Source organism: Phalacrocorax carbo, chromosome 10, assembly GCF_963921805.1.
Source record: "Phalacrocorax carbo chromosome 10, bPhaCar2.1, whole genome shotgun sequence".
In the NCBI taxonomy this organism is placed as follows: Eukaryota; Metazoa; Chordata; class Aves; order Suliformes; family Phalacrocoracidae; genus Phalacrocorax; species Phalacrocorax carbo.
In genome coordinates, this window is record NC_087522.1 from 22,874,935 (window position 1) to 22,900,293 (window position 25,359).

Sequence of the window (25,359 nt, forward strand, 5' to 3'; positions counted from 1 at the left end):
TCAGTGATTCATTCTTTCCCGTACCATCTGAGCAGAGGCCTGGTTTTGTTGTGGGGTTTTTTTTTTTTTTAAATGCATCTGTGTTCTCCTAGTGCTCTTTCACACGCATCCAGATGAGTGCTGCTGAGGTGAGCTGTACTCTAAAAGCACAATGTGGTAAGGCCTGTGATCTTAGTCCCCATGGAGGTTTATTCTGAAGACTCAGGGCAGTGCCAGGGAAAGAATTGCCCACATGTGAGATTCACAGAGCTTGAGGACATTTATCAGCAATGGTCTCCAGAGAGGAGCTTCAGGCAACCTTTTTGCTGAACTAAGGACATTGATTACCTTGTAGGTAAGGACCAGGAACCCACATGTGATTTGCTATTACGTGAGAGGCCAATGTAAAGTAGAAAGGCTAGATTTAACATGGCTGTGACAGTCCGCATTGCTAAAAAGACATGTGAGACTGTCCACGTGAGACTAGGGCTTCTCTCCCAGGCGCTTTGTATGACTGTATGACAGGAGCCAATAGAGTAGTGCTATAGTCGTAGCCAGTGAAAGCTAAAAGTAAGATTCACTCACAGATGTTGGTGCTGGTGCTTGCATTGTATCCTGCTATCACACTGGCAATGTTCTTTAATGTCCGCCTGGCAGAGGTATTAATCTTTTCCTATTTGTTTGGGACTGATCTTGACTACCCTTTTTTAAAGAGTTCCCTTTTAGTTCAAGAATGAAAACCAGACAAAAGGGGTCTTGGGTATAAATATTCCTTGTAAGGCAGATATATCTATTCTTAATGTTTTCATTCATTCTTGTAGGAAAGTTGCTGTAGAGTGCTAGATCTGTTGGGAGTCCTGCTAGACTCCAGCCAGAAGATGAGGTCATTTAATTTCACTGTGAAAATAGGATTAGTTGTAGTCTTGTGATAGAAGATAGCCTGGAGGCTGTGTGTTTATCTGTGGCTTACCTTGATGCGAAAGGGACTGGTGGTGACATCTATGTAGAAAAGATGTATAAAATGTGAAGACCTGGCTGCCAAAAGCAAAGCATGTGTTGGCAGTGTATCCGAGTCATGGTGTTTATGTCAGGAGGAACCATTGCTGCAATATAAGCTTTTAATCCAGGCTGAATGAACTCTTTCCTTAACAAATAAGGCCAAACAATCAAACTAACCTTCACCTGTCTGTCATGCCCTGTAGGTCCAAAATTTAGTTCACAGAATGGTGACTAACATTTACAGACTTTAGGCTGAATTCTCAGACACACAAAGACCCACTTACATTGTGGTGTAAACACTCATGCTTCCAGTGAGTTGTTCTGGCATGTTATGGAATTTTTCTTACCAAATTAACTCATCAGCACTGACATTTTTCTGTTCATATTGGCTGCTACAAACCATCATGTGAGGGAACGACCTACTGCACCCTACTTTCGTTAGTTGGTTATAACGATGGGCCTTATTATTTTCATGCTGTTTCCTTAGCGTAACTGTTCCATTCCCACCATGAAAAACAAAAGACACCTACGGGTATCTATTTTTATTTTTGTGTACAGAATCTACAGTGAGTTCCTACATATTATCAGTGCTAGCTGCTTCCTGTAAGTGAGACTGTGGGGTATTTTTAGCCTCACTCATCATATTTACAAACTCCTCCCGGTTTTCAGAAGCTTCAAACCCAGTGACAGGAACACCCATGCCACTTTGTCCTCGCTATCCTACCGAGCTACAGCATTTTGGGAGCTTCCAATTCAGTACCAAATTTTACTTGGAAAGAAAATATGTCCAGGAGAAGTGTCCCTGCCATAAACCTTGTTTATTTAGTAAAAAAGTTTTGATTTCAAAGCTCTGAATCTCAATTGAAAAATTCAAATCGGAATTACTGCTGTTGTGCACTGTTGGTGTTGCCGCTTAGCCTCAGGTCCTGCACAAGATTACATCTCCCATGACGTATTGCTCCTGCTTTTTCAGAAAAATCCTCCTGGAGGAGAATGAGAGAAAAAGTACCATAACTACATGTTTTTATAAAGCATGTCAGAGGCATTTCTGAGTCAAAATCATGATGTTTAAGGCAAAAAAAAATATTAAATCTAGCTATGCATTAAAAAATTTTTTTGTTTCTTCTCCCCTACTGGCTGGATAACATTCTTGGGATTATTTTCTGAAGAGAGAAAATTTGTGAGCGCTAATCTGTTGGTTCAGCTACTTCTGGTGTTGATTTTGTTCCCATTACCATTTTCTTTGAAAACCAAGGTGCTGCTTTGTAGTGCTTGCAGCCTGTTTCCAAGTCTGTTTCTATGATGTTTCCCTCTGATAACGGTTTCTTCAGATGCCTTGCAGTTTTAACTACCCATAGTGTCTGCATCAACAGCATCGATGTCTGGCTGAGACCTAAATTTGGCTAGTTTATTTTTAAATGCAAGTGAAAAGGCTTCCTAAAAAATATTTTCCAGTGGTGTGAGATTGCACCACATATCACTACAAGAGGGTCTGAGGTGGAACAAAGGAATTCTGACCTCTTAGTAATACCTCTTGGCCAAAAATATGTGGCTTTTTGGTTCCTACCGGCTGACATGCTGAGAGTGGGAACAGTGAAAGAGTGGCAGTGCTTATAAAAAGACGAAAACCAGATGTACCTATGGAAATAAATGATTTCTAGTTCCCCTTTATGAAAACAGAGCATATATAAGGGTGCTCTAATGACATCTGTTCCTCTGTTAGCATGTACAAATCTTCCAAGAACAGCTACACATACCCAAAGTGCCGCTTAGGTAATATCATTTATCCAGTGTTGCTTCATGGAGGAGTTGGGGGCAGTGGGGGGAGTTGTAGCACAGCTGTCTGCAGGCATCTTTGCATTATATTTCGTTGCTTTTTGTATTGTTTCCTTTTGATGATTATATTGGGATGCTACATGGAGGCTCTAGGTATTGATTTAGGCCTTGTTACTTGGAACTTGTATGGATTTGGAAAGGAAAGGTGGCAACTTTTCCAATGAATTTACTGTCTTACTTTATACGTGTGAAAGAAGGAAGTTTGAAATTGTTTTGGAGACAGCGCCCACATATCTGGGAATTCGTCTCTTGGGCTGGTGTACATTCTAAGGATGTCCTATCACTTCCTTCCCTTCAGTCAAGGCTGGCAGGGAAACTGGTTAGTTGGTTTCCATGCAATGTAATTGAAGTGACATGATTACCCTGTTTATTGCCTTCCAGCATAAACATGGGCATCACGTGGCAGCCATTACATATGACATCTTGTAGGTTCACCTGGGCTGATCCTCTTCTAGAGCAAGATCAAGTTTACCTTGTCTGTGACTCTTTGATACATATCTGGGTACCAGTACCCTCTGAAATTAGTTACCTAGCAAATTTATAAAATCTTTCTTGCTAGAGCTAACTCTCTTAGAGATGGAGCACTTTTCCTAATATTTGTCTTTGTTTATTTCCCTCTGGCCACACAGAGGCACTGATCATTGTCCCCTTTGCATCAATAATTTGGACATTACAGAACCAATTACTACCAGGTTATTTGACAGTTTTTGTTGTTGTTGAATTAGCAAAGTCAATTCTTTCAGCTCTTTCTTATATGCTAGGCTAAGTCAATCCTCTTCAGTCCAGACATGTTTAATTTTAATAGCTGGTAACAGTTAAAGCTTTTTACGGTGGAGGGAGGAAACGAGTGGAAGAGAACTGGAACATGGAAGACACTGAGTATCCTCCTCTTCCTGTCCAGGGCTGGCAGTGTATGCAAAGAGATCTCAGTGATAAATCGCATTACCTGCACTTACATTTACCATGTGTATTTGGGATCTGCTCCAAAATTTATCTAAATCTGTGTGGTATGTATAAGTTACCAGATAAGTCCTCCAACACTACAGTTCTGGGGCACATTTTTTTATTCTTCATGCAATGGTCTGGCTGTAATTGCTTGTTTTCAGATTCAAATAAATATCTTTTTTTTTCTCTCTCTGCATCTATCACCCTCAAGTTGTGCCAGGGGAGGTTTAGATTGAATATTAGGAAAAATTTCTTCACTGGAAGGGTTATCAAGCATTGAAACAGGCTGTCCAGGGAAGTGGTGGAGTCACCATCCCTGGAGGTATTTAAAAGATATGCAGATGTGGTGCTTAGGGACATGGTTTAGTGGTGGGCTGGGCAGTGTTACGTTTAAGGTTGGACTTGATGATCTTAAAGGTCTTTTCCAACCTAAATGACTCTCCTATTTGCATTCCTGTTCTGGGCTATGTTGAGACTGAGGCCTTGCTGGTTTCTAACTGAGCTGGTGTTACGTGTGAGACTTTGTGAGACTTTGTTTTTGCTCTTATTAAGGGTGAACAGCCCTGCTAAAGACTGGACTAACTTCCCAAGTTGGCTATTGGTCTATTGTGTCCAGCAAGGATGAAGGACTGAACATAGATCCCACCACAGTTCTACCTAGATAGATCATAAGTCACAAATTTAGAGCTTCTTTGATACTTTGAAAATATCGAATGCCTGTCTTCTAAATTGGGATTCATAGCTAATATGTACAACAAAGAGATATCCCAGGCCGTAAATAAACAAATTCTCTAAAACACATACTGACCATAACACATACTGTCCATAACTGACCCATACGCTTGCTGAAGAAACAGATATTCTCACTCTTTCCTTCTTCTCTGGCACCATCTGAGGAAGTAACTAAGCAAAGTTAATATCCTTTTCAAATGTTAAAAATCAATGGAAGGATTGTAGACAATATTGTGGGGGAAAGAGCTAAAGAAATTATCTTATAACCTCATTTACAAATAAATTGTTATCTACCGGTACATTGCATATATTCTGAATTTTAAAATTGCACTAATAAGTCTAGAAATATGCTAATATTACTTACAAGATTTACAGATATCTGTATTTGCGATGTCAAAGTCATTTCTTCTCTGATATGGTCAGTAAGGAGGAAATTATCAAATGCATGCTGAAAAACTGGAAAATGTGTCACGTTCAGACAGTATCAGAAAACTTGAAATATAAGTCATACATAACCTGATTGCACAAATTGCTTTAAGCAACACCTATTCATTGCCACATGAGTTACGCCACAAGTTTAAAGAATATGTGGAATGAGAACCAAGAGACTGCTAAAGAATGAATAACATAATTACTGATAAGGTACTCTTCTTGTGGGTCATCTGGAAATATTCATAATAGTAGTTATTTTTTGTTTAATGTTTTTAATCATGGGATGTCAAAGCAGATTACAGAAGAGGAAAGAACCGTTATCGCTGTTTTATTGGTGTGGAAATGCAGATAGAGAAGCAAGATGAATGTAAATGGAAGCAATTGCCCAAAGTGACTTAGAGCCTGGAGCAGAGCTGGGACTGGAGCCAACATGTCATGAGACCTTTTCCAGCAGGTTACCTACTTGGTCATGCTGCCTCTCAGCATGTATCCCACTGTACCAAACTGCCTGTTATTACACTCAAATCTGACCTGTTACTGTGATCACAAAACAAGTTCTTAGAGCTGGAGATATTAGAGACGGTTGTAGCTACCCATCAGACGAAAGAAATGTCTGTTGTCTAAAAATAAGTGCAAACAGCGTACAGGACTGAAAAACAGCAGATTTGGTCCAAACCGGAGGACTGGAAAGGGTGAACGACAGTGTAGAGAGAGCAAGTCCCACCGCTCTTCACTGTGTTTTCAGGGTCTCAGTTTAATACCACAAGTTCATGAGAGCAACTCTTTCACGCACTTAAGAGCAGATGCCCAGCACTGCTCCCTGCTAAAAACCCCATCATCTTCTTCTAAGGGAGAATCCTAACCGCCAAATGCTCTACACGCACACCACGTTACCACGCAAAAGGAAAGTCAGTTGCGCAGCCGCACAAGTACCCAACCGGCCTCTCACCCCAAAACTCTGGCAATCCCGGAAAGACAACCCGTCAGCACCCTGTGGTGGCGTGCCCAGCATAGCTGTGCTCACCCAGCTGGGAGGCTGCTTGCCCCAGCCTGGGGCCGGGGCTGGTTCCCGGGACCCCGCCGCACGGCAGCCTCTGTGTATTATGAAGAGTCAATGCCGTAATTGTAGCTAACTGTGCAACCTTGTGTTACATTAACTTCTTTCTCAGAAATTAGAATTTTCTTCACTATCAAGGCTCAGAGTTTAAATCAGTAAGATGAAAGTGCATTGCTATTTTTGCATATATGTTGATGGTGAAGGGATGTGACCGCGTGTTGGGTGAGACGGTTGGCTCATTACATGGACTGGGGGCAGCAGATCAGAGGGGGAAGATCCTTCAGATCCAGACCCTCTTTAGCTCTCCTGTTCCCCTCTCGAGCAAATGATAAACGTAGCCCCTTCTCTAAATGCTCAAACTGTTAAATAAGTATTTTACCATTTAAAAAGGTCCTCTTCAAATATAAACCTTTTTCTTCTCCATCACAGAAATCTGTTGATTTGCAACAAACAGGGGACATACCAATAATGGGTTTTGTTAAGTAAAACTACCTCTACGTATTTTTTTATCTTGCCAGTTGTCTTTATTGCAGTAGCTTCTTTGAATGCTAATGACTGGTTAATGACCAGGGTTCCCACCTGCTGGAGGGAACAGATAGTAGCGAGTGCTTTTTTGCAGCTTGCTGTCTATACAGTGCTATAAGACTATGCTCGAACATATTTATAGTAATTTGTTAGTTACAATATATCTTTTCAAATACAGTTAGTCAAACAGATTGCTATGTAAGCCTGTCCTTGCCCACTGCTTCCCCCGAGACTCTCCGGACCAAAACCGTCAAGAACTGCAAAGATCCAGTGTGGAATGAAACATTTTGCTTCAGGATCCAGAGCCAAGTAAAAGTAAGGTGCAGAGTGCATTTGTTTTTAATTCTGCGGGTGGAGATCTTGTGTGATAGGTGTGTAGGGTACCGTAAAATAATTATGTGTGTTGGACTACAAGGATGGGGGTAAAGGGATGTAGAGTAGCATAAAAGATAGCCAAGATAATTCACAACTATTCATATAATGTTCTATCACTTTTCACTTTTTCTTATTTATTTTTTTTTAAGTCACTGCTTTTCAAGGGTAAAGGTAAGAATTTCAGAGTAAATCAAACAGCATAAAAGACATGTATGAGCTAAGTAGTGGAAGCACCACAGTGCTGTACTTTTTTACTATTCCTTTGGAATGACCTGCAGTAAGAAAAAAACCCCAAAATCGCAAACGAACATGTTAAAATTTGCAAAAGTAGACCAGCTGAGCTTTTACCATGAGGATAAATGTTAGAGCTTAAGAAGATCTGCAAGTCCTGCTACCCGCTCCCTCCAAAAGCTAGCATCAACATCAGAGTCCAGAAATCCATAAAGATCAGTGTCAGGCCAAGTAAGCCAAGCTTACTTCACACCTGGGGCAATCAAACTCTGATTTACAGCTTGCACCCCTCATTACCTTGTGCTGGTGGCAGAGTAGGACAAGTGCACTTCTGCCAGGTGCCAAATCAGCAGGAGAGATCCCCAGCTCTCTTCCAAAAGAGCATTCAGAATAGCTCGGAGTGCTGCTGCACCACCGGGTCTCCAGTGAACAATCCCTCTTGCCTTTGTCTGCAGAAGTTGCCCATGACACAAGTTCTTAGGCTCCTTCCACAGGGTTAGCCTGTTTGGTATGGCTTTCAGCTTTAACATAGCTGCCCATCTGTGGCCTACAGCCAGTGCGTTCCCTGCAGACCTAAAAAAAAAAATCTTCTTTCAAAATACCAGTGAAGTACAACTTCACTGAGCCCTGCAGGTTTTTCAGGGAGGCAAAAGGCAAGGGACAAACGTTGCAGCATGGGAACAAACACCCACTGATCTGCAACTTTTGCACCAGAATACCTGTTCCTTGCAATGGTTTGTGGATGACGGGTCTTTCAAAACTGCCATACCACACGTAAGAGCTGAAAAAAAATATATAGGCCACTGGAAGCTGCTTGAACTAGTCCTTCATGGAGCAGTATTTGGGAAGACCTTAGATTGACTTTGCAGCAAGTTTGCAGCAGGAGACAAGTGGCATTAGTCCTAATAATTTTCAGCGTGTGACGACAGCAGAGGTGGTTGCTGTGGTTTCAGTGTGGGCTGCACAAAATGTCTCCTGGAGATTTGGACAACCAAAGAGCTCTGGCATGTCTGACACCGCTGCCTTGCTGCTGTCTTGGCTCAACAGACTAAATTAAGGCTCTTACAGGTTTACCTACCTACGCTGCAATTGCTCTGCTCATTACCTTCTGAGCAGAGCCAGAGTCCGCTGGTCTGGTTATTTTTTCCTTGCCTGTCTTGTGTATTGCTGAGGTATTAATCTTGCTAAACTACGGGAGCCAAAGCTCAGTAAAATTATATAATGCACTGTCACTGTGGAAGAGAAAATCTTGTTTGGGTGTGTTGGGCTGGTTCCCATCAGGAATGGGGGTGTTTTCTGAAAGGCATTATGTGTTGATGAACGTCTGACAAAACACGGCTGGGGAGGAAGGGCCCCCCAGGCTGGTGCTGTGGGCGGCGCTCCCCTGGCCGCCCTGCCCGAAGCTGGTGGCACGCAGCCCTGCTGAGGGCCAGCTCTGCTCGGCGCCTGGCTCCCAGTAAAGCTGCCCTCATACCTTCTGTCAGGGGCGGATAGAAATGGTGAACTGCCCAGAGAGCCCTGGCGGCTTCCCACACGTCATCCCGGTGGTGCAGCCAGTCACGCCCCTCGGCCAGGCAGCACCCTGTGCGTGCCCCTCCTGGCGAGCTGGGAGTAACCGAGACACCCGAAATCGGTCACTAAGTCAGCTATTTTAGCCACACAAGGACAGTCTGTTGCAGCACCACAGCTAGGAAAACTGGTCTGCTCTTCAATGTAAGCCTACCTTCTGCAAACGGCAAACTATTACTTTTAAGCATATCCCCTCCATCACCATCCATAATCCTTTACAGGCTATTTATGGCTGGCCTGTAAACCAAGGAACCCGCTGCTGACCCTGTCAACCCCCAACAGAATTGTTTTTCTCTCTGAAGCACATTTACATATATGGCCTCAAAGGGCAGCAGCCTTTCTGCCTTCTGACAGCAAACTGCAAACGCTGGTTCACTACAGCTTGCCGTCTCTCGCCGGTTTCTTACAGAAACGGTGGATGTCAAAACTGAGTACTTGGATTCTGGATCATTTTCCTTTCAGTATATTTGTATATTCAGTCACTTATCAGATTTAGTTATGGGCCTCCCTGTGATTCATTATGATCTTTTAAGGCAACAAAGCTCATATGCTCACTCTTTTTCGTACACGTGTTTGTGTGTGAGATGATGCACCTATGTGTGTGTGTCTTTAATACCTCTTAGCAAGTTTCAATTAAATCTGATGGATAAGTACGAATCTCTGAGCTAAGAAGTCGCTGTAATTTACATGAAAATGAGCTGCTGAATATAGAGAGGTGTGAATTATTTCCCCACTGAGAAACCAGCCATTAATGTGAATTTGCTCGGCACTCTGGGAGGCACCTCTGAGCCAGCCCGTGTGCAGCTTCCCAGCAGGCACAGCAGGGGCTGTTACCTGTCCCGTCCATCTAAACGGGCAGGTGGCAGAGGAGGAGATTTGTGCAGTGGGAGGAAGGAAGAGGAGATTGAGAGGATATAATCCGATGGAAATTAGCTTTTGTTGTGCTGCTTTCTGTGCGTTTTGTCACCAGTTTAACAAAAACATATCTGTTTCTGTAGATTTCATGGTAATTATCTCCATGTGATCTGTTTAACGATTTACAGGATATAATTATGCAGCCATGCAGTAGTTATGTGGTGCTTCCTTAATGTATTTTAATCACTGCTTATATAAAAGGTTTTCTTTTTTTTTAACCAATAGAAATAAAGTCCTTACCGCTAGATTGTTTCCTGCAATTCAGGGAAAAGTGGTGACTTCAAAACAAATTAGAGGTCAAACATGTTTTTCAATATAGGAGCTACATATTTAATGATTCTACTAGCCTTTGCCATTTAAATTACTCTGCAGGGGAAAATCAGCAACAAACCCAACTACTTCAGGTTCAGAACACATTTCTTAGCTCTGTGTGGATAAAAAGGTTGTATGTGTGCTCTCTCACTCCTCTCCATCCTTCTTCTGTCTTCGTTAACATGCTGAGTACGTCATCCTGTGCCTCCATAAGGTCTCAGAATAGAGGTGTTCCTAATCCCGTACCTCTCTTCACAGAATATTCTTGAGCTGAAAGTCTATGACGAAAATGAAATCACTAAAGATGACCTCCTCTTCACTGTCCTCTTTGATGTTGCTAAAATCCAGCTTGGGGAAACTGTTCACTTGACTTTTCAGTTAAATCCAAAGGTGAGGAATAAAACCATTTTGGCCACAGGAAGGAAATACATGTTTGGTATTACCACCCACATTAATTTCTTGTACAGCAGCTGTAGGTGGGAGGGTTTATTTCCTACTGGCTTGCACTTCGTGCATCCTGTGAAATACCTTCCAAACCTTGTTCAGCAAAGTGGACAAGGTTTACCTCCCGACCTTGGACATAATCCTGACGGTTTTTACTAGCTCTTCAAAGCTCTTAGCAGGGTTTTTCTGACACCAGAGTTCCCCTTTTTGATCTTTCTTGACTCTGCCGCTCAAGTAGGTTTTGTTGGAGATAAAAGACTTAATCACCATGGCACAAAGTTTCTCTGTTAGAATTTCTTTTCCTGGGGCCAGCGCTTGTGAGTTTGGGCATACTCTGGTGCAGATACTGGAGTATTCGCTTAAAAACAGATACCCTGCCCTGTAACTCTTTTGTGTATACCTGAATATAACACAAAGATCCATGCTGAGGTGCATGGTGAAGTAAGTATCTCCTTACTTCAGTGTGCCTGAATGCATACATAATGGCTTCAACATGTGATCTGGATGTCCGATTTAGATACCTTTATGGATATGCTAGTTTGCTGACTTTTCTTATAGGGTATGTATTGGTGTATTCAGCTCTATGGTGATATTGGCAGGCAGTCTATATTAACCTGTCTGGTGACTGGTCAATGTATTGTCCATGTTATAGGGTCAGAAGAACTGAGAATGACGATCAGAAGAATTGAGAATGACGTCTCCTATCCAACAGAATCAGTCTTCTGTTAACGTTACGCAGAAAGAAGGAGGTTTTAGACAGGCTTAAGCCAACAGTTATTGCATGCTTAAGACTAGGAACTGCCTCTGTGACCATTTTACTCTGCCTCACCACTGAATGGACAAGTGCGGTCAGCCTGAGAACTGAGGGTTAATGACAGAGGGAGAATACTTTCCAAAATCACTCTAACTCAGTTGCCCTAGAGCAGGAGGGAAATTTGATTTTAAGAGCTGTTCCAGGAGCCAGAATAATCATTGACAACCATAGCTAGTGAGAAAGAAAATGAATTCAAATGCTTATAATGAATAAATCTTTTACAGACACAAGAGGTGCTGGAGGTTGAGTTTGCATCAGAGAGCATGTGAGTAAAACCCATACGGGTCTGAAGAACTGCACTTTGCAAAAGCAAGCAAACACATGTTAGCATTTACTATAATATAGTTTTAAATGCTCGGCATCACAGCAACTGCTGGTGTTTATCAGGTTAGTTGCATATTGGCTAAAACACTGCGCTCCTTATCTACCAAGAATCATCCTGGACATTAATTTATCCCGTTATTTGCTGAAAGAGTGAGAAGGATAGTAAGAACTGCAGCCACTGTGCTTATTACTACTGTTGTTTACCATTATCATTAAAAAACTAAGGAAGCCATATTACAGATGTCTCCCAAAATTAAAAATCGATGACATATTTAAGATATTATGGACAAGGTAACCCTTAAGGCAAGTTATTCCTTGGTGTTCATTTAAGGATGTATTTAGGTCGTATTAGTTCTGAATGCATTTTTTTTTTCCTCTCTTTCAGTCCAGTCCCTCCTGAAAAGCTTGTCACTAATGGTGTATTAGTGGTAATTTAAAACTATTTCTCTTCTATGTTCATTTCATGCTAGTGATGGGAGCGGTGAATCTGGCAGATGCCCTGACACCTCGCTGCAGGCAGAGCTGAAGGGGAGGGAGGTAGCGGGGTCGGACACTGATAGCCATGCTGTTGTGCTGCTCCCTGTAGGAGGATGCATTAGAAAGGAGTGAACACAGTCATTGGGGATACCCAGAGACCTGTCTACCACCACCAGCTGACAGCAAGCCTCTTGACAAAGCCTGAAGTGCTCTTTCATTGACTTACTGCCTCTGCGTCACTCGCTCTGGGGACTGCTCTTGGGACCCCCTCATGGCCATCCTGTTTTCCCCACTTCCACAGGATGATACGGAAATCACTTTCTCAGCTGCCTCTAACTCACTCTTTAGAGGAGGTAGCACTTGGCTGTCCACCAAACTTCCCCAAACTTCCCCAAAGCAGGGCTGAAAGGACAGCCCTGTGATTTGACCGACCCATCGGTCTACCCTCAGGAGGCCTCAGCACGCTCCCATTCCCTCCCGTTATTTTGCCTCCCTTCCCAGCCCCATCCCCGTGGATGGACCACAGCCATTTTTCTTTCAGCTGAGGCCTGGCACACCTTCACATTGCCAATGTATTTCTCTTATCAGCCTAACAAACACAGGGTGGATAGTTTCGCAGACCCCAGGGACCCAGGTACCCAGAGGTAGGGAGCAGTAAAGTGGCTCAGATAGGGCGTATTTTATACACTCAATTCTCTCATCATTCATCCCTGCTACAGTCTCGTGAAATTTCCTGCCTGGAAGTCCTGGTGGACAATAGAGAGATGAAGAAAGAACCTTCAGGTTAGACTTTAAACTAGAAACAAAGAAATCTTATTTTATGGCAAAATGAAAATTTATCTTTTTTTTTTTTTCTCATTTTCTTGTCTGGTTGTTTCCCTACTTTGTTCTTAAAATTAGACCGCAGGAATTGGATGGTTAGGAGCATATACAGGATCATAAATCCAACAATTATAGGGTGTCTATGCTAATTAACTATAAAAACTGGACTATGATGTTAGAGTGAATGGAGTGATAACGAATCTTATTAGTGCTGTAAAATAGAAAGAAAAATATATTTCTATCTCAATAATTTACATTTTTGCCCAATTTGCCTGTATGTCGGGGTTTTTAGAACAGTTACTGCTGTTCTATAAGCTCTTTGTTTCTTTTATTTTTCCCTTCCTGTGATGTTCCATGTTTGGAAAAATAGAGCCTGGCATCTTTTAAGGATTTTTTGAACGTTTCTTAAATTAAAATGGCAACTTCTGAATGACCATTTAATGTTCTATTTCTGACATAATCATTAACTTCTCTGTATGCTTTTCATCCTTTTTTTTTTTTTAGAAAAAGACTTCTTATTTTCAGTGAAAGGATCCTACGAAGAGAGCCAGACCCTGTCACTGGGTTCTCCCTGGCAACCCACAGGGCCCCTGGACTTCCATTACCTCAAGTACAGCCTGTCAGAGCTGCGCGTGGCTCTAGCAGAGAAGAAGCCTAATTTCTGCTTGGTATGTGATCGTAGGCTTGAGTAAGCACAGTAAACTCATGAGTTTTCATACTTGATTAAGGCAAATAGAAAGAATTTGTATTTGTAATTAGAAGTAATCTTTTGTGATCTTCTGCTCTGGAAGAGCACTGCACCCCCTAAGACACCTAAATATTAGATGCCAACTTGGAAACTGCTGGAGATGACCCCATTTGAAAAAATAAGTTGGTGATAGTGCTTCTTTGAGGTGTATATATTAAATACTTTTCTACATTATAATTTATTTTTCAGTGTACCTCAAGCGAAGAGAAAAAAGACTGTCGTGCATCCCTCACTATTCCTCTGGATTCGCTTCCCTTCAAGGAGAAAGTAGCAGTAGCAAAGGTGATCGATACCAACTTTTTAGAATACATGTGAAGCTATGGACCAAAAATCAGTGGGCATGAGTTAACTGGAGGAGTGTGAAGTAAGGGTTTAGTTATATGACTGCTATTGCCCGTATATTCCTAACAGAGAGGGTTGTGGACCTGTACCTTTTCATATGAACTTAGTAGAGTCAAAAAACACAGCCAAACATTTGAGAGAGGGGTTTCTGTGACTGGCTGGGGGACTAAGGCTGGCAAATGAACACAATGAGGCAAGATGGGGCACACTGGCAGAGCTGGTGTTGGTTTTTACTGTATAACTGCTCTGCGTATCTTTAGTATAAATCAATTTAAAGAAAATAAAGTGAAATTGGAGAAGTTTTAAAAATTGGATGGATTTTCAGATTGTTATGGCTTTGTGGCTCCAATAGGGCTCTTGGAAAAATGAAGAGCTTCAAAACTGACTGAAGGCAAAAGAAAGGACATAAAGACATCCCCAGTGCTTATATCATGATTTTTTTTCTAGGATGAAACGATCAGTTTACACGTGAAGTCAAATGACTGGTAAGGCATTCTGTCTTTGGGTTCTGTGGTTGTGAAAAAAGGATGCTGCCCAGCTTTTTTGCCTTCTTACCTTTTTCTGTAACTAAGGCATAAAGTATTTAGTCAATGATTATATCTACCCCTATTTACCCAGTGTTAGTGACCCATGTCCAGAAGGTGAACGTTGTTAACAGTGCTGGGTGACATTTTCTGTTGTGCTACTATGCAGGAGTTCAGTTTGGATGAGGAGAATAATCTTTCATGGATGCAAAAATCCATGGAACTGTGAGTTCAGAAAAATACGTGTTTATACCTCACTTTCCTTACTTGTAAAGAATCCAGAATATTTGTGTTTTTAAAACCTGGAGGTCTTTAGGCAACAAATCCTAACTATTCCACTGTCTGTAGTATCTGTATAAGGATTGCAGTATTTATGTTAGATACTTCTTGAAAATCAGTGTAACAATAAACAATATTTCTGGGATTTTTCTGTAAGATCTTACAACTTTTACCTTTCTCAGCCTTTTCTCTACCTTCACTATACCATCTGTGATGTGCTTCTGTGGGGCCACAACAGCAGCTTTTCTAAGCCTAACACTAGAGTTTATGACTTGTAAGCGTGGGTCCTCACATTAACTGTAAGTGATCGTGCACATCCTATTTAACCCTGGACTTTGTTTGAGGTCAAGAAACTTAGATGTTCGCTTGGAGTTTGATCTGTGTATGGAGGAGAAAAATTTCCTACAGAAACGGAGGAAGTTTGTGGCTTCTGCTCTGAAAAAAGCACTTCATTTAGAGCAAGACCTACAAGACCATGAGGTATGGGGAGCATCATAGGGACTGGACCATGCTGTGTAACAGGAATGTGTTATGCTTGTAGCCATTTGCATATTGTTCCTTAGCCAGCCCTGATGTATTCGGTGCCCCATTTAAAACGTCGAGAAATGTTTCGATGAAATGATGTGAGAGCATGGGTAGTATCAAACCCACTTGCTACACATTTGCTCTGAAAACAGAATGTCATAAATCACCATTTCTTCCCTGCCTTACTTCTTTTTATTGTGTGAATTATAGACCTGGATAGCCCTACTTTCTTAGATGAGCATTCAGTCAGTCACAAAGCCCCATAAGGTATTTTATATTATCAGATTTTGGAGGGAGGAAACCTAACAGTTAAAGTTATAACATATCATTGACTGATGAGGATATTTCTTATCACAGACTCTCTCCTGTGGTGCTCATCATCTCAGCTTTATTGTCACTCTAACAGCACAAAGACATTCAACATCTTTCTCTCATCTGTCTGCGTTAGGGTTTGTATTTGTTCATGTCCATGCTGGCATGGGCATGGTCGGTGCGTTAGGGAGGGAACATGGTCTGTGATAAGGCATTTCAGAAATTAAGAATTTTTCATTTTGAGAGGGTTTTTTTTTTTTTCCCCCACCTGTGCTTTATCCATGTGTCCAGGACAGCTGGACCAAAGGCATATTAAATAATATATGACACAATGGCTTCGCATGCTATAAATGATGCCCCTGCTCACAAGCTGATCACATCAGTATATTATTTCTCATTAGCACACTAGTTTCAGGGGAAAAAAGTTTCTTAAGTATACGAATTTTTTAGAGGAAGTACTTCTAACTAATAATTTTCCAACAAGAGAATTCTTCCTCGTAGTCAAGTAAACCTAAATCAAAGTATTTGCTTTGACCTGAAATGTGCGATTTGAATCAGGTCAAAGAAGCACTGCTCAGTATTTCCTTAATGGAACTGCATGGAAATGTGTGTGGGAAATGTCATTTGGCTCCTCTCCTCTCAGTGGGTTTCTTGGAGGAATTTGTCTTCCTGTAACACCATTTAGATTTCAGTGCAATTAGGTTTTGTGGTTCATCACTGCAATTACATACTCTAGATACTTTATAGGAAATGTGATCTAGTCATTATACTTGATATCATGACTGATATCAAAATATATTAATATATTAAAATGATTGATATCATGAAATGATATTTCACTAAGGAAAATGTAGTTTAATATTGAAATGCCTTGAAACAACAAGTTTTGAGCTGTTTTGGTAAGTCAGCATGTAATAATTTAGAATCAGATTTGTTTGATTTTGATCAAAAATGTACAAATTAGCAAATTGCCAGACCTTTTATTATTATTATTATTATTATTTTTCAGTGCAAAATACCAGGTTTTCATCTTTTTCTCCCATGCTTGGGGAAATGGTGAAATGTTGGAATTTTTTGTGGGACAGAAATGCTGTAACTTTCTCAGCTCTGATCACATGTGCTGGTCGACTAAATTATTGCTTACCACCACTGTGTTGATGTTTAAACAGGTACCAGTCGTAGCAGTCATGACAACAGGAGGTGGTACCCGGGCACTGACGTCTCTGTTAGGCAACCTGTTGGGTCTTCAGAAGCTGGATCTGTTGGATGTTATTTCATACATCACTGGCTCATCTGGTTCAACATGGTAAGGAGATCCTGAACTAAGACATCGTTTGTCACTTCTATAGTCTGCTGTGTGAGAGATCTATTCTCTTTGTTTTGCTAAAGGAAGGTGCACTATTTCAGTCTCAAGCTTTTTTACTGCTGCATTGGGAACACATTGTGGAGCCAGTGCATGGCCTAGGCACTGCTTATGGGGAACAACATTTTCCTTGACCCTTTGTTTTATCTCTAGGATCGTCTAGTGAGTGACCCTGGGCCCAATTACAGCCTTGTGCATAAATCTACAAAGCACAGAAGGGTTTTTTGCAAGTCCTCAGGTTTCTCTAGTGATTTGGAGGGGGGGTGTGTGTCTAAATAAAAAAATCTTTTCAATAATAAACTGAGCCCAAAAGATATTTTTAATGAACCTCAGCTAGTCCGTTTTATGAGGTCCTTAAATCAAAGTCTAAAAAGTGAAAGCGTGTTGAGCATATGACAACAAACTTCCTTTCTTTTCCCAGGGCCTTGTCACATTTGTACCAGAGCGCTAACTGGTCACACAAAGATCTGCCCAGACTGATCGGTGAAGTCCGCAGACATATGACCAAGTGCAAGCTAAGCTGCTTTTCCCTGGAGAGCTTGAAGTACTATGACAAGGAGCTAAAACTGCGGAAGCAAGAGGGATACCAGATCTCTAGCATTGATCTTTGGGGGCTTCTGCTGGAAAAAGCATTAGATGATGGGGTAGCATGTCTATGTTTTCCCTAACAGCTACTGAATACAGTTGTATGGAAAATGAAGGTCCAGGGACAGATGCTAGCCTGAGAGCATGCCAGCATTATCCAGCACATTATTTCTGTTGACTACCAAAGGGGATTTGTCCCCACATATTTCTCAACACATAATCAGCAGCCCAAGGGGGTATTCTTTAGAGTAGAAAACCTGTCTCCTCCTACCAGCATGAGCATCTGAGCACCTAACAGCAGAGTCCTGCTCTTGGTTTCTTTTGCTCTGTTCCTCCCTGTAAGAATTTAAATAATCCAGGTAAAGTGGATGCATTTACTTGGAAGAATGAGAGACCATTGTATCACAAAGTGTCCTACAGCTCACCTGTAATTAAATAAGCTTAGTGGATGCATAATCCTTTGGATCACTCCTTGGTTAAAAAAAACATCTGGGCACAAAATGAGTAGAGAGAGTAAGAAAATGAAGGTGGAAACAGGTATTTATTTTGCTGTTATCTTGTAAACCCATACACCATACCAAGAAGGTCCCTTGGTTTTGCTCTTTATTTCTGGTCAATTCACAGAAAAACAACCACAAACTCTCAGATGAGCGACAGGCATTGAATCAGGGTCAGAATCCTCTACCTATCTACATGATCCTCAACATCAAAGAAGACTACAGCCTTTCAGAGTTCAAAGGTGATGGCAAAACTGAGCTATATCTGGGCTCGGTTGGTGTTCAAATGATCCACATGTCCTGGACCCCTTGCACTGCTGAACCATAGCATTCATAAACAGTTCATTTTCCTCCTTAACTTCCTCTTCCTCTTCCATTTCTAGACTTTGTGCCTAGGCTCTGAGAGGAACCCGTCCTCTGTGAGCCAGGAGAATCTGGGGGAGGTGTTTAAGGACAGCCAAGGTACTCACAAGTGAAAGCGTTAGCTCCACATGTGGAATAACTTAGGCTGACCCCTTTGGTATAAACTTATGTCCTATCTGGAGAGGCTCGTTGGAGAAGGTCTGAATTTAGAAGTTCAGGAAACGTTACTGAGTGAGCAGCTGAAACCAGGTGAATGTTAACTCCTTACACTGAGGAAGGCCAGTCTGTGATCACCCTGCTGATAGGGTTTGTCCAGCAGCTGTTTCTTTGTAATTTCAGAGCCCTTCCTGTAGGGAGGTAGGGATAGGATTGAGTTTTAAAAGTTCATTTTGTGCCTCTGCAGAATGGGTGGAATTCACCCCTTATGAGGTTGGGTTCTTAAAGTACGGCGCCTTCATTCGTGCAGAGGATTTTGGCAGCAAGTTCTTTATGGGTCGCCTGATGAAGAAGCTCCCCGAATCCCGCATCTGTTTCATGAAAGGTGATGTGCTCCATTGCGAAATTTTGAATTGCATACAAATTTATTTTATTTTTACTATAATACAGACCCTGTGTATTGCAACCAGTGCCTGCAACATGCAGGCCTGAAGGAAAGTGTATAACACGTTGTTCTCACCTCTGGCTGAATTCCTCAGACACTGGACACAGGCCAAAAAATACTTAGAGGAAATGTCAAATAACACTATTCAGTGTTGCTTTTGTCTTCAGTGGTGACTCTCATGCCTGTAGTTTCAGGGCTGCTTAAAGAGGTTAGATTTGTTTTGAACTTATCAGCAACAGGGCTCCACATGGAAAACATTTGTATTTTGAAACTGGAATATTAGAACCAAATTCGTCTATGAATGGCATGATTTTATAACGGAAAGCAACGTTGTTACTGAGTTTGTTATAAAATATGGCAACTGTGAGTAGTTTTCCGAACTGTTACTGATATTTTGCAAGTTTAATAGTATTCTAAATCCGTTGTTATTTTGCTAGTATGATTAAATCAGTGAGCTTTGTCATCCTTGTTTCAGTAAAGTGGGTAGCTCCCAGTAATGTGTGAAAGACAGCTTTGCAGTTTTTATGCAATTCTTGTTTTAATCTTGCATAATGCTAGAAGTGTCTACCAGACCCCTTTGTATGCTGGTTCTCTGGGTTGAAGTTGTCTGCAAAAGAGTCCATACGCTCTTAAACCCTGAAAACAGACCTGTAACGTGTAAATAAGCACGACACACAGGAGGACACCAAGGATACCAGTAAGAAAGGGTTTACTTAGGAACTGAAAAATCCATACAACCAGCAACACCATGTGGGATTCCTTATTTGTTGTGCAGAGAAGCTGTGCACCTTGACATATGATGCAGGAGGAGTCCAGAGTCATATTGGTACAATCATGAGGAAACAGCTGGACATGAGGGACAGAAGATTGTGCTTAGCCACACAGACACAAATCTGAGGGCATTAATAGCTATGCTTAGAGCTTTTAGTGATGTCATGGGTTAAGTAAGGGGGTGGCTGAGGGAAAAGACTTAGAAGATAACAGAGGATCCCAGTGTATTAATAGGTCTGAAAAGGGAAGGACAGATTCTTGGAAGGTAGTCCCACTGGTGGCTCTGAAACACAGTATTTGGGTTGCAACCACTAACACTAGAAGTACCAAATCCCAAACCCTGAGATGCTGGAGAGTACACTGGAGAAGAGAACCTTTCATACTTGCCATTTTCTTGTATTCTTCCATTAAGTACTCTGTGCTGACTGCCAGAGGTAGGAGGTAGATTATAGAGCTAGGCGGGACAGAACCTTCCTCTGAAAATGTTGGGCCTCCGTTGCAGTATTGCAATGGCAGTGGTGTAGTTCATACTTGTGTTCATACCTGAGGTGGCCAGGTAGCAGGCAGACCCAACGCATCCAGTCTGGGCTGAGCGCTGTGTTCTCACCCCCAGTACCTGAACTGGGCCGCTGACCCCACAGCCATAGGTGTATCTTTAGAAAGGATAGAGTGGAAAGTCAGAGCAATGTTGCCACCTAGTGGTACAACATGTAATGTCCTCTTGGGTTGCAAATAAAATGTACTGTTAGTTACGGCATGATAGTTTAAGGTTAAAAGCGAGATGTCATTTGCAGGGAGAGGTGAGGCCTTCTAGAAGAGCAATGGCTAGAGCTGGAAAGATTGGATGAGCTTATGGGGACGCAAGACCCTCATGTTTCCAAAAGAAAGGCTGGGGTGCATGAAAGCTTGTCTACTATTTTCTACTCTGTCAGCCTAGTAAAAGATACCGTCTCTTCTGATAGGCCTTACTTCAGCAAATACAGGTACCATGAAAATTCTGTGCAAGAGGTTAGAGAAATATTGCTATGTAATTAAAACCAAGTTCGGGGGAGACAGCAGTGTTTGGAAGATATGAAAAGGCATGAGCAGAGTGTAAGTCCTGGGGCTCGGGGTGCTGGAAGAGTTATGGAGTGAGAAGGCACCAAGTGAAGACAGGAGAAATGAGAGGAGTTGCCTTCTCGCAGCAGGCTTGGACAGAAGCTTCCTAAGCTACAGGGAAATGAGGTTGTGTTGATGGAAACTGGCTGGTAATTGTCTGAAAATGAACTCTGGTTGCCAGGTAAGTGTAAAGCCAGAGAGCTCCTATCTGATTTCTTAACTGTGTATTTCCAACATTTCTCAATCAAGTCCCATTCTTATGTGGCCTTCCTGTGAAACAGACCACCTTTGGCTTCATGTCCCGCTCCACAAACAAGCCAGATTTAAAAGGGAATTGTATTTCTGTTACGAATGTATGGAATGCATAATTATTGTACTTTATAATTCAAATTATTGCATTCTTTGCCATGTATGGCTTTTGCAAAGCTTTCACTGGTAGAGATTTTCAAGGCAAATCTCAGCACTGCCTTCTCTGGCACGGATCCTCTCAGGGCCTGTGGCACAGCTGTGGAGGAAGAAATAATTTTCAAGATCCAAGAGGCTTTTGGAGATTTCTGCACTGGGGAAACATTTTTAGATGTCTCTGTTAAGTGGGAGGGTGAAAATGGAAGGACTATAGGGATGAGAATAGCATGAGAGAGAGAGGAGTCTCACTCAAAAGAATTTGTAGAAAGAGAAATCATACAAGGGACGGTGAAGATGTCTTGCTTTAGAGGACTACTCTGCAGACTGTCCCAAATGGTGCTCTAACCACTTGAATCTTGGCTGTTCAGGGGCAGCCTCCGAACCTTTAACTGAGGATACAGTTGTATATGACATACTTTGCAGACCAAACCCTTATGTTATGGGAAATGGCATGGTCTTACTCTCTAATGACAGTTGCCTGTAGGACAGAAAATGTTGGTTTGCCGTGTACCAGCAATAGCTGTGTGTGACAATGAATTACACTGGCTGAAGGCCTGGTACAAACAATGTTTAAAACTGTTTAAGTTCCTCTTTAAGGACAGAATGTGAGTTGCCACAAAAGAACATCATACAGTTTTTGGTGAGAGTTTGGAAACCTTGAGGCTTTCCAATACCCCTTGCAAAGCTGAAAGGCTATTTTTAAAGGGAGATTTTTCCATTAAAATATTTCTAGAGCAGTTTCCTTGTTCTCTACAATTGCACAGGTCTGTGGAGCAACGTCTTTTCCTACAACCTCTTGGATGCTTGGCATTCATCAGATCCTACAGAAAGGTGCTCACTGAGGTGTACCCAACACAGGACTATTGATGTTGGTTGGTTATGTCTCTGTTTTTACTTTACCTGTTGTCTTATGAACCTTTAAATGAATGTTACATGCAAATGCATATAGCGTGAAATCTTTCTGAAGGCTTTTTAAATCTTAAAACTGAGGTCAATGCTGCATTGCTTCCCCCCTCCCCCGAGGTGTCATGTTGCCAGTGATATCTAATTAGGTTTCCTCTCTGAATTAATTCATAGCAACATTATTTCCATTAGTCTCCTTTGGACTGAATTTATGCAAGTGATGATTTGCCACCAAAAATAAAGCTACTGAAGTTTTTGAACAGATCATCTTTGTAATGGGCCTTTCAGTGAACCTACATGTTGTAACAAACATTTCAGTGCTGTGTTCTCTGTCTTCCTTGGCAGAAGGTACTTTTCATATGATGATGTTGAAGACTTGGATATATCATTTGTGTGTTACTCCATTTCAATCTTCTTTGATCTTGTTGTAAACCTACATTTTCTTTAGAGGTGGTGGCTGTCCTTCCTGTGTTCAGATGTGGTTAGTGAGTTTGGTTTATGGGCTTTTCATCACTTTCTCCATACAAGCATTACAGAACCCTGAGCTCAATAAATGCCTGTGATAGAAAGCCGTTGACCCTCAATTTCATGAGGTGCCATTTAGCACAATGTTTTTTCTCTGCTTTTTTTCTGGGTTTCTAAGTCTCCTGACAGAATTTTTTTTCAAAGCTAGTTTGGCCTAATTTTGTAAGAAACTGGTCCAGATTCTCAGTCTACCCTGACCTTCACACAGGGAATACACCTATGACTCTTATCAAGCGGTAGATCACTTCTTCCAGCTTTAGGAAGTTTGTTGTGACTGACTTTGTTTTACATGGAATATGCTTTACTGAAGATTGATTTTCTTGTTCCTACTTTGACACTGATTTGACTGTATGTTGCCATGTCTTATTAAGATCTTCTTTCCTCTAGCTAATATTAGATACCTTTTGGTATTTTAAGTATTGCAAAGAACTGTATCAAAACAACAACTTGTTCATCTCCTCTACCCTTCAGAAGGAGATGAGCCTTCCCCACCAGCCAGGAGCCATGAGTTGGAGACCTACTTAGTCACCCCTGAATGTGGCATCATGGGCATCATTCGTCAGGTCCTGACCGAGCGGGTGATGGTTTCAAAGTTCTACAACTTCCTGAAGGGTTTCCAGGTGCATAATGAATACCTTCAGAGCAAAAGCTTCTGTATATGGAAAGGTAAACAACCCTGAGTATTAATTTTTATCTGCTTAGATGATTGGTGTTTTCACAGGCTTCCGCGAAGAGAAGACAAGAGGATGAACAGGCTTTATTCTTCACTTTGGCAACAAAGATTTCAAGATAACTTGTTAAATTTCATTCAATCAAATCAGCTCCAAGAATTCCCTTGATTCCGGGGAAGGGCAACTACTGCTCAATGGGGATGGAAGAAAAGCGGCGTGAGAAGTGAAAGAGCTCTGTCTTTTTATTTTGGACACGTCTGTCTTTTCTGTGTCAAGGCTGAGTTTCCATAGTGTGGCAGGGTCTTGGAAAGCAAAAATAATGGGGAAACGAGGCATTTTTTCCTCCCTTATTAGCCAAACCACAGATATATTACTTCTTCAGCGAATCACTCATCGTAACAAATATTTCCTTTTAGATACTGTACTAGAAAATTTCCCCAATCAGCTGACAGAAACAGCAGAGTTCATGTGCCTGGCAGACACAGCAGGATACATCGATATCAGCTACCCACCACTCATGAGACCGGAGAGGAAAGTGGATGTTGTCCTACACTTAAACTATTCTTCTGGATCACAGACATCGGTGGGATGACCGCTCTCTTTTCTTCGATAATCACTGCTGTCTTGTAGCCCTTTTAGCCCTCTTTAACTCCTAAAGAGTCAGAATAATTTATGCAGAGAAACTGTTTTTGGGAGAAGAGGATTCTTGGTTACATCTCCCATTTTGTAGTTGCCTGGATCTCTTAGTGATGCTGGTACACCATGGCAAATCCCCTAAGGAGAACAGAAGTAGTATCAGTTTTCTGGATCTTCTATTTTAATTAACCCTCTGATAGGTAAATGGTATCTCCCAGACCTGTGTGCTTCTGGCATCTTGATGTGGGTATTGAGGCTACTCTCTGTATGGGGTGTTTCTCGGGAACTAGTGCCACCACTGATAACACTTGTTTAATTTGCCTTGTGATATCCATCTAAAGATATGTACATGCAGCTGAATTGGAATAACTTGTCCAGTTGTCTTTAGAACAGTAACTGTTTGGTTTTTTTTTTTTGTTCTAAGTTATGGAGAAAAATTATCCTTTGATGTTGTACTGCTGTTTCAAATACCAGCTAACAACATGGTCTATAACTCCTGTTACTAGAAATGGATAAGAAAGATGTTCTTGAAGACTAAAATTTTTATAGGTGCCAAACAGATTCAGCCACAAAAATCCCATTTTCAAAATGTCTTCCACACCCACAAGGTGAAATTAACATTTCAGTCAAGATGAGGTTTGCTCCCAGATGCCTACATCACTTCTCACAACCATTTTAAGGCATCTAAGACAGAGGCTTTTAAATATTTTATGCCAAGTCAGCAAAATGTTTGTACCTTTGTGAATCCATATTTAAAAATCGTACCACTTCAGATTCTTGTCCCTTCTGCTCATTTCAGGATTTTCTCCAATAAGGGGCATGTTTCTGTGTCCTAAGTAGCTAGGCCACTCTTGCCCGCAGCCATGAGCCTCTTATTTATCTTACAGATAAAGGTCGATGAGGATGACAAGGTAGGACAACAATCAGGAGTGCAAGTTGAAGGCTGGGTCCTGAACTGTTGTTCTATTAATAACTAGTACTTAATAACTCACTCAAGAGACCAAGGCCGGAAGAAATACCGATAGCAAACATTGCTCTTGAATCTTTGTGAAGGGCCTTTGATGTGCTTTAGGAAAAACTGGGGGGCTGGGGGTAGAATTTCTGACTTTTTCTTTTTTCCTGTCTGAATGCAGCCTTTGGAAGAAGCCTCCAAGTACTTCCTAAAGCAGGGAATCCCGTTTCCCAAAATCCACCTGAGTGAAGAAGAAAAGAAAAATCTAAAGGAGTGCTACATCTTCGAAGACACAGAGACCCCAGAGGCACCGACAGTGGTATTTTTCCCGTTGGTGAACAACACCTTCAGAAAATACAAAAAGCCTGGTAAGCTGTGGGTTAGAGACAGTCCTCCCCCCTCCTGGCTGCCCTTTGGCTGTGTCAGGGTGGGAGGCATGGTCTAGTGTGGTCCCCTCTCTCCCTGCTGTGG

At 41.7% G+C, this 25,359-nt stretch overlaps 1 protein-coding gene across 1 annotated transcript in view; it reads left to right on the top strand.

Annotated features, from left to right (window-relative positions):
* LOC104042136 (cytosolic phospholipase A2 epsilon) overlaps nucleotides 1-25,359 on the top strand; it is a 34,884-nt gene that overhangs the window by 9,202 nt on the left and 323 nt on the right. The window contains exons 3-19 of the mRNA XM_009501535.2: nucleotides 6,684-6,820; nucleotides 10,166-10,297; nucleotides 11,390-11,430; nucleotides 11,875-11,917; nucleotides 12,686-12,749; nucleotides 13,293-13,456; nucleotides 13,726-13,818; nucleotides 14,326-14,363; nucleotides 15,026-15,161; nucleotides 16,688-16,824; nucleotides 17,303-17,525; nucleotides 18,091-18,205; nucleotides 18,730-18,867; nucleotides 21,966-22,073; nucleotides 23,101-23,295; nucleotides 23,717-23,883; nucleotides 25,070-25,256. Of these exons, the coding sequence (XP_009499830.1) occupies nucleotides 6,684-6,820; nucleotides 10,166-10,297; nucleotides 11,390-11,430; nucleotides 11,875-11,917; nucleotides 12,686-12,749; nucleotides 13,293-13,456; nucleotides 13,726-13,818; nucleotides 14,326-14,363; nucleotides 15,026-15,161; nucleotides 16,688-16,824; nucleotides 17,303-17,525; nucleotides 18,091-18,205; nucleotides 18,730-18,867; nucleotides 21,966-22,073; nucleotides 23,101-23,295; nucleotides 23,717-23,883; nucleotides 25,070-25,256 (2,118 nt within the window). The remainder of the gene's footprint in view (nucleotides 1-6,683; nucleotides 6,821-10,165; nucleotides 10,298-11,389; nucleotides 11,431-11,874; nucleotides 11,918-12,685; nucleotides 12,750-13,292; nucleotides 13,457-13,725; nucleotides 13,819-14,325; nucleotides 14,364-15,025; nucleotides 15,162-16,687; nucleotides 16,825-17,302; nucleotides 17,526-18,090; nucleotides 18,206-18,729; nucleotides 18,868-21,965; nucleotides 22,074-23,100; nucleotides 23,296-23,716; nucleotides 23,884-25,069; nucleotides 25,257-25,359) is intronic.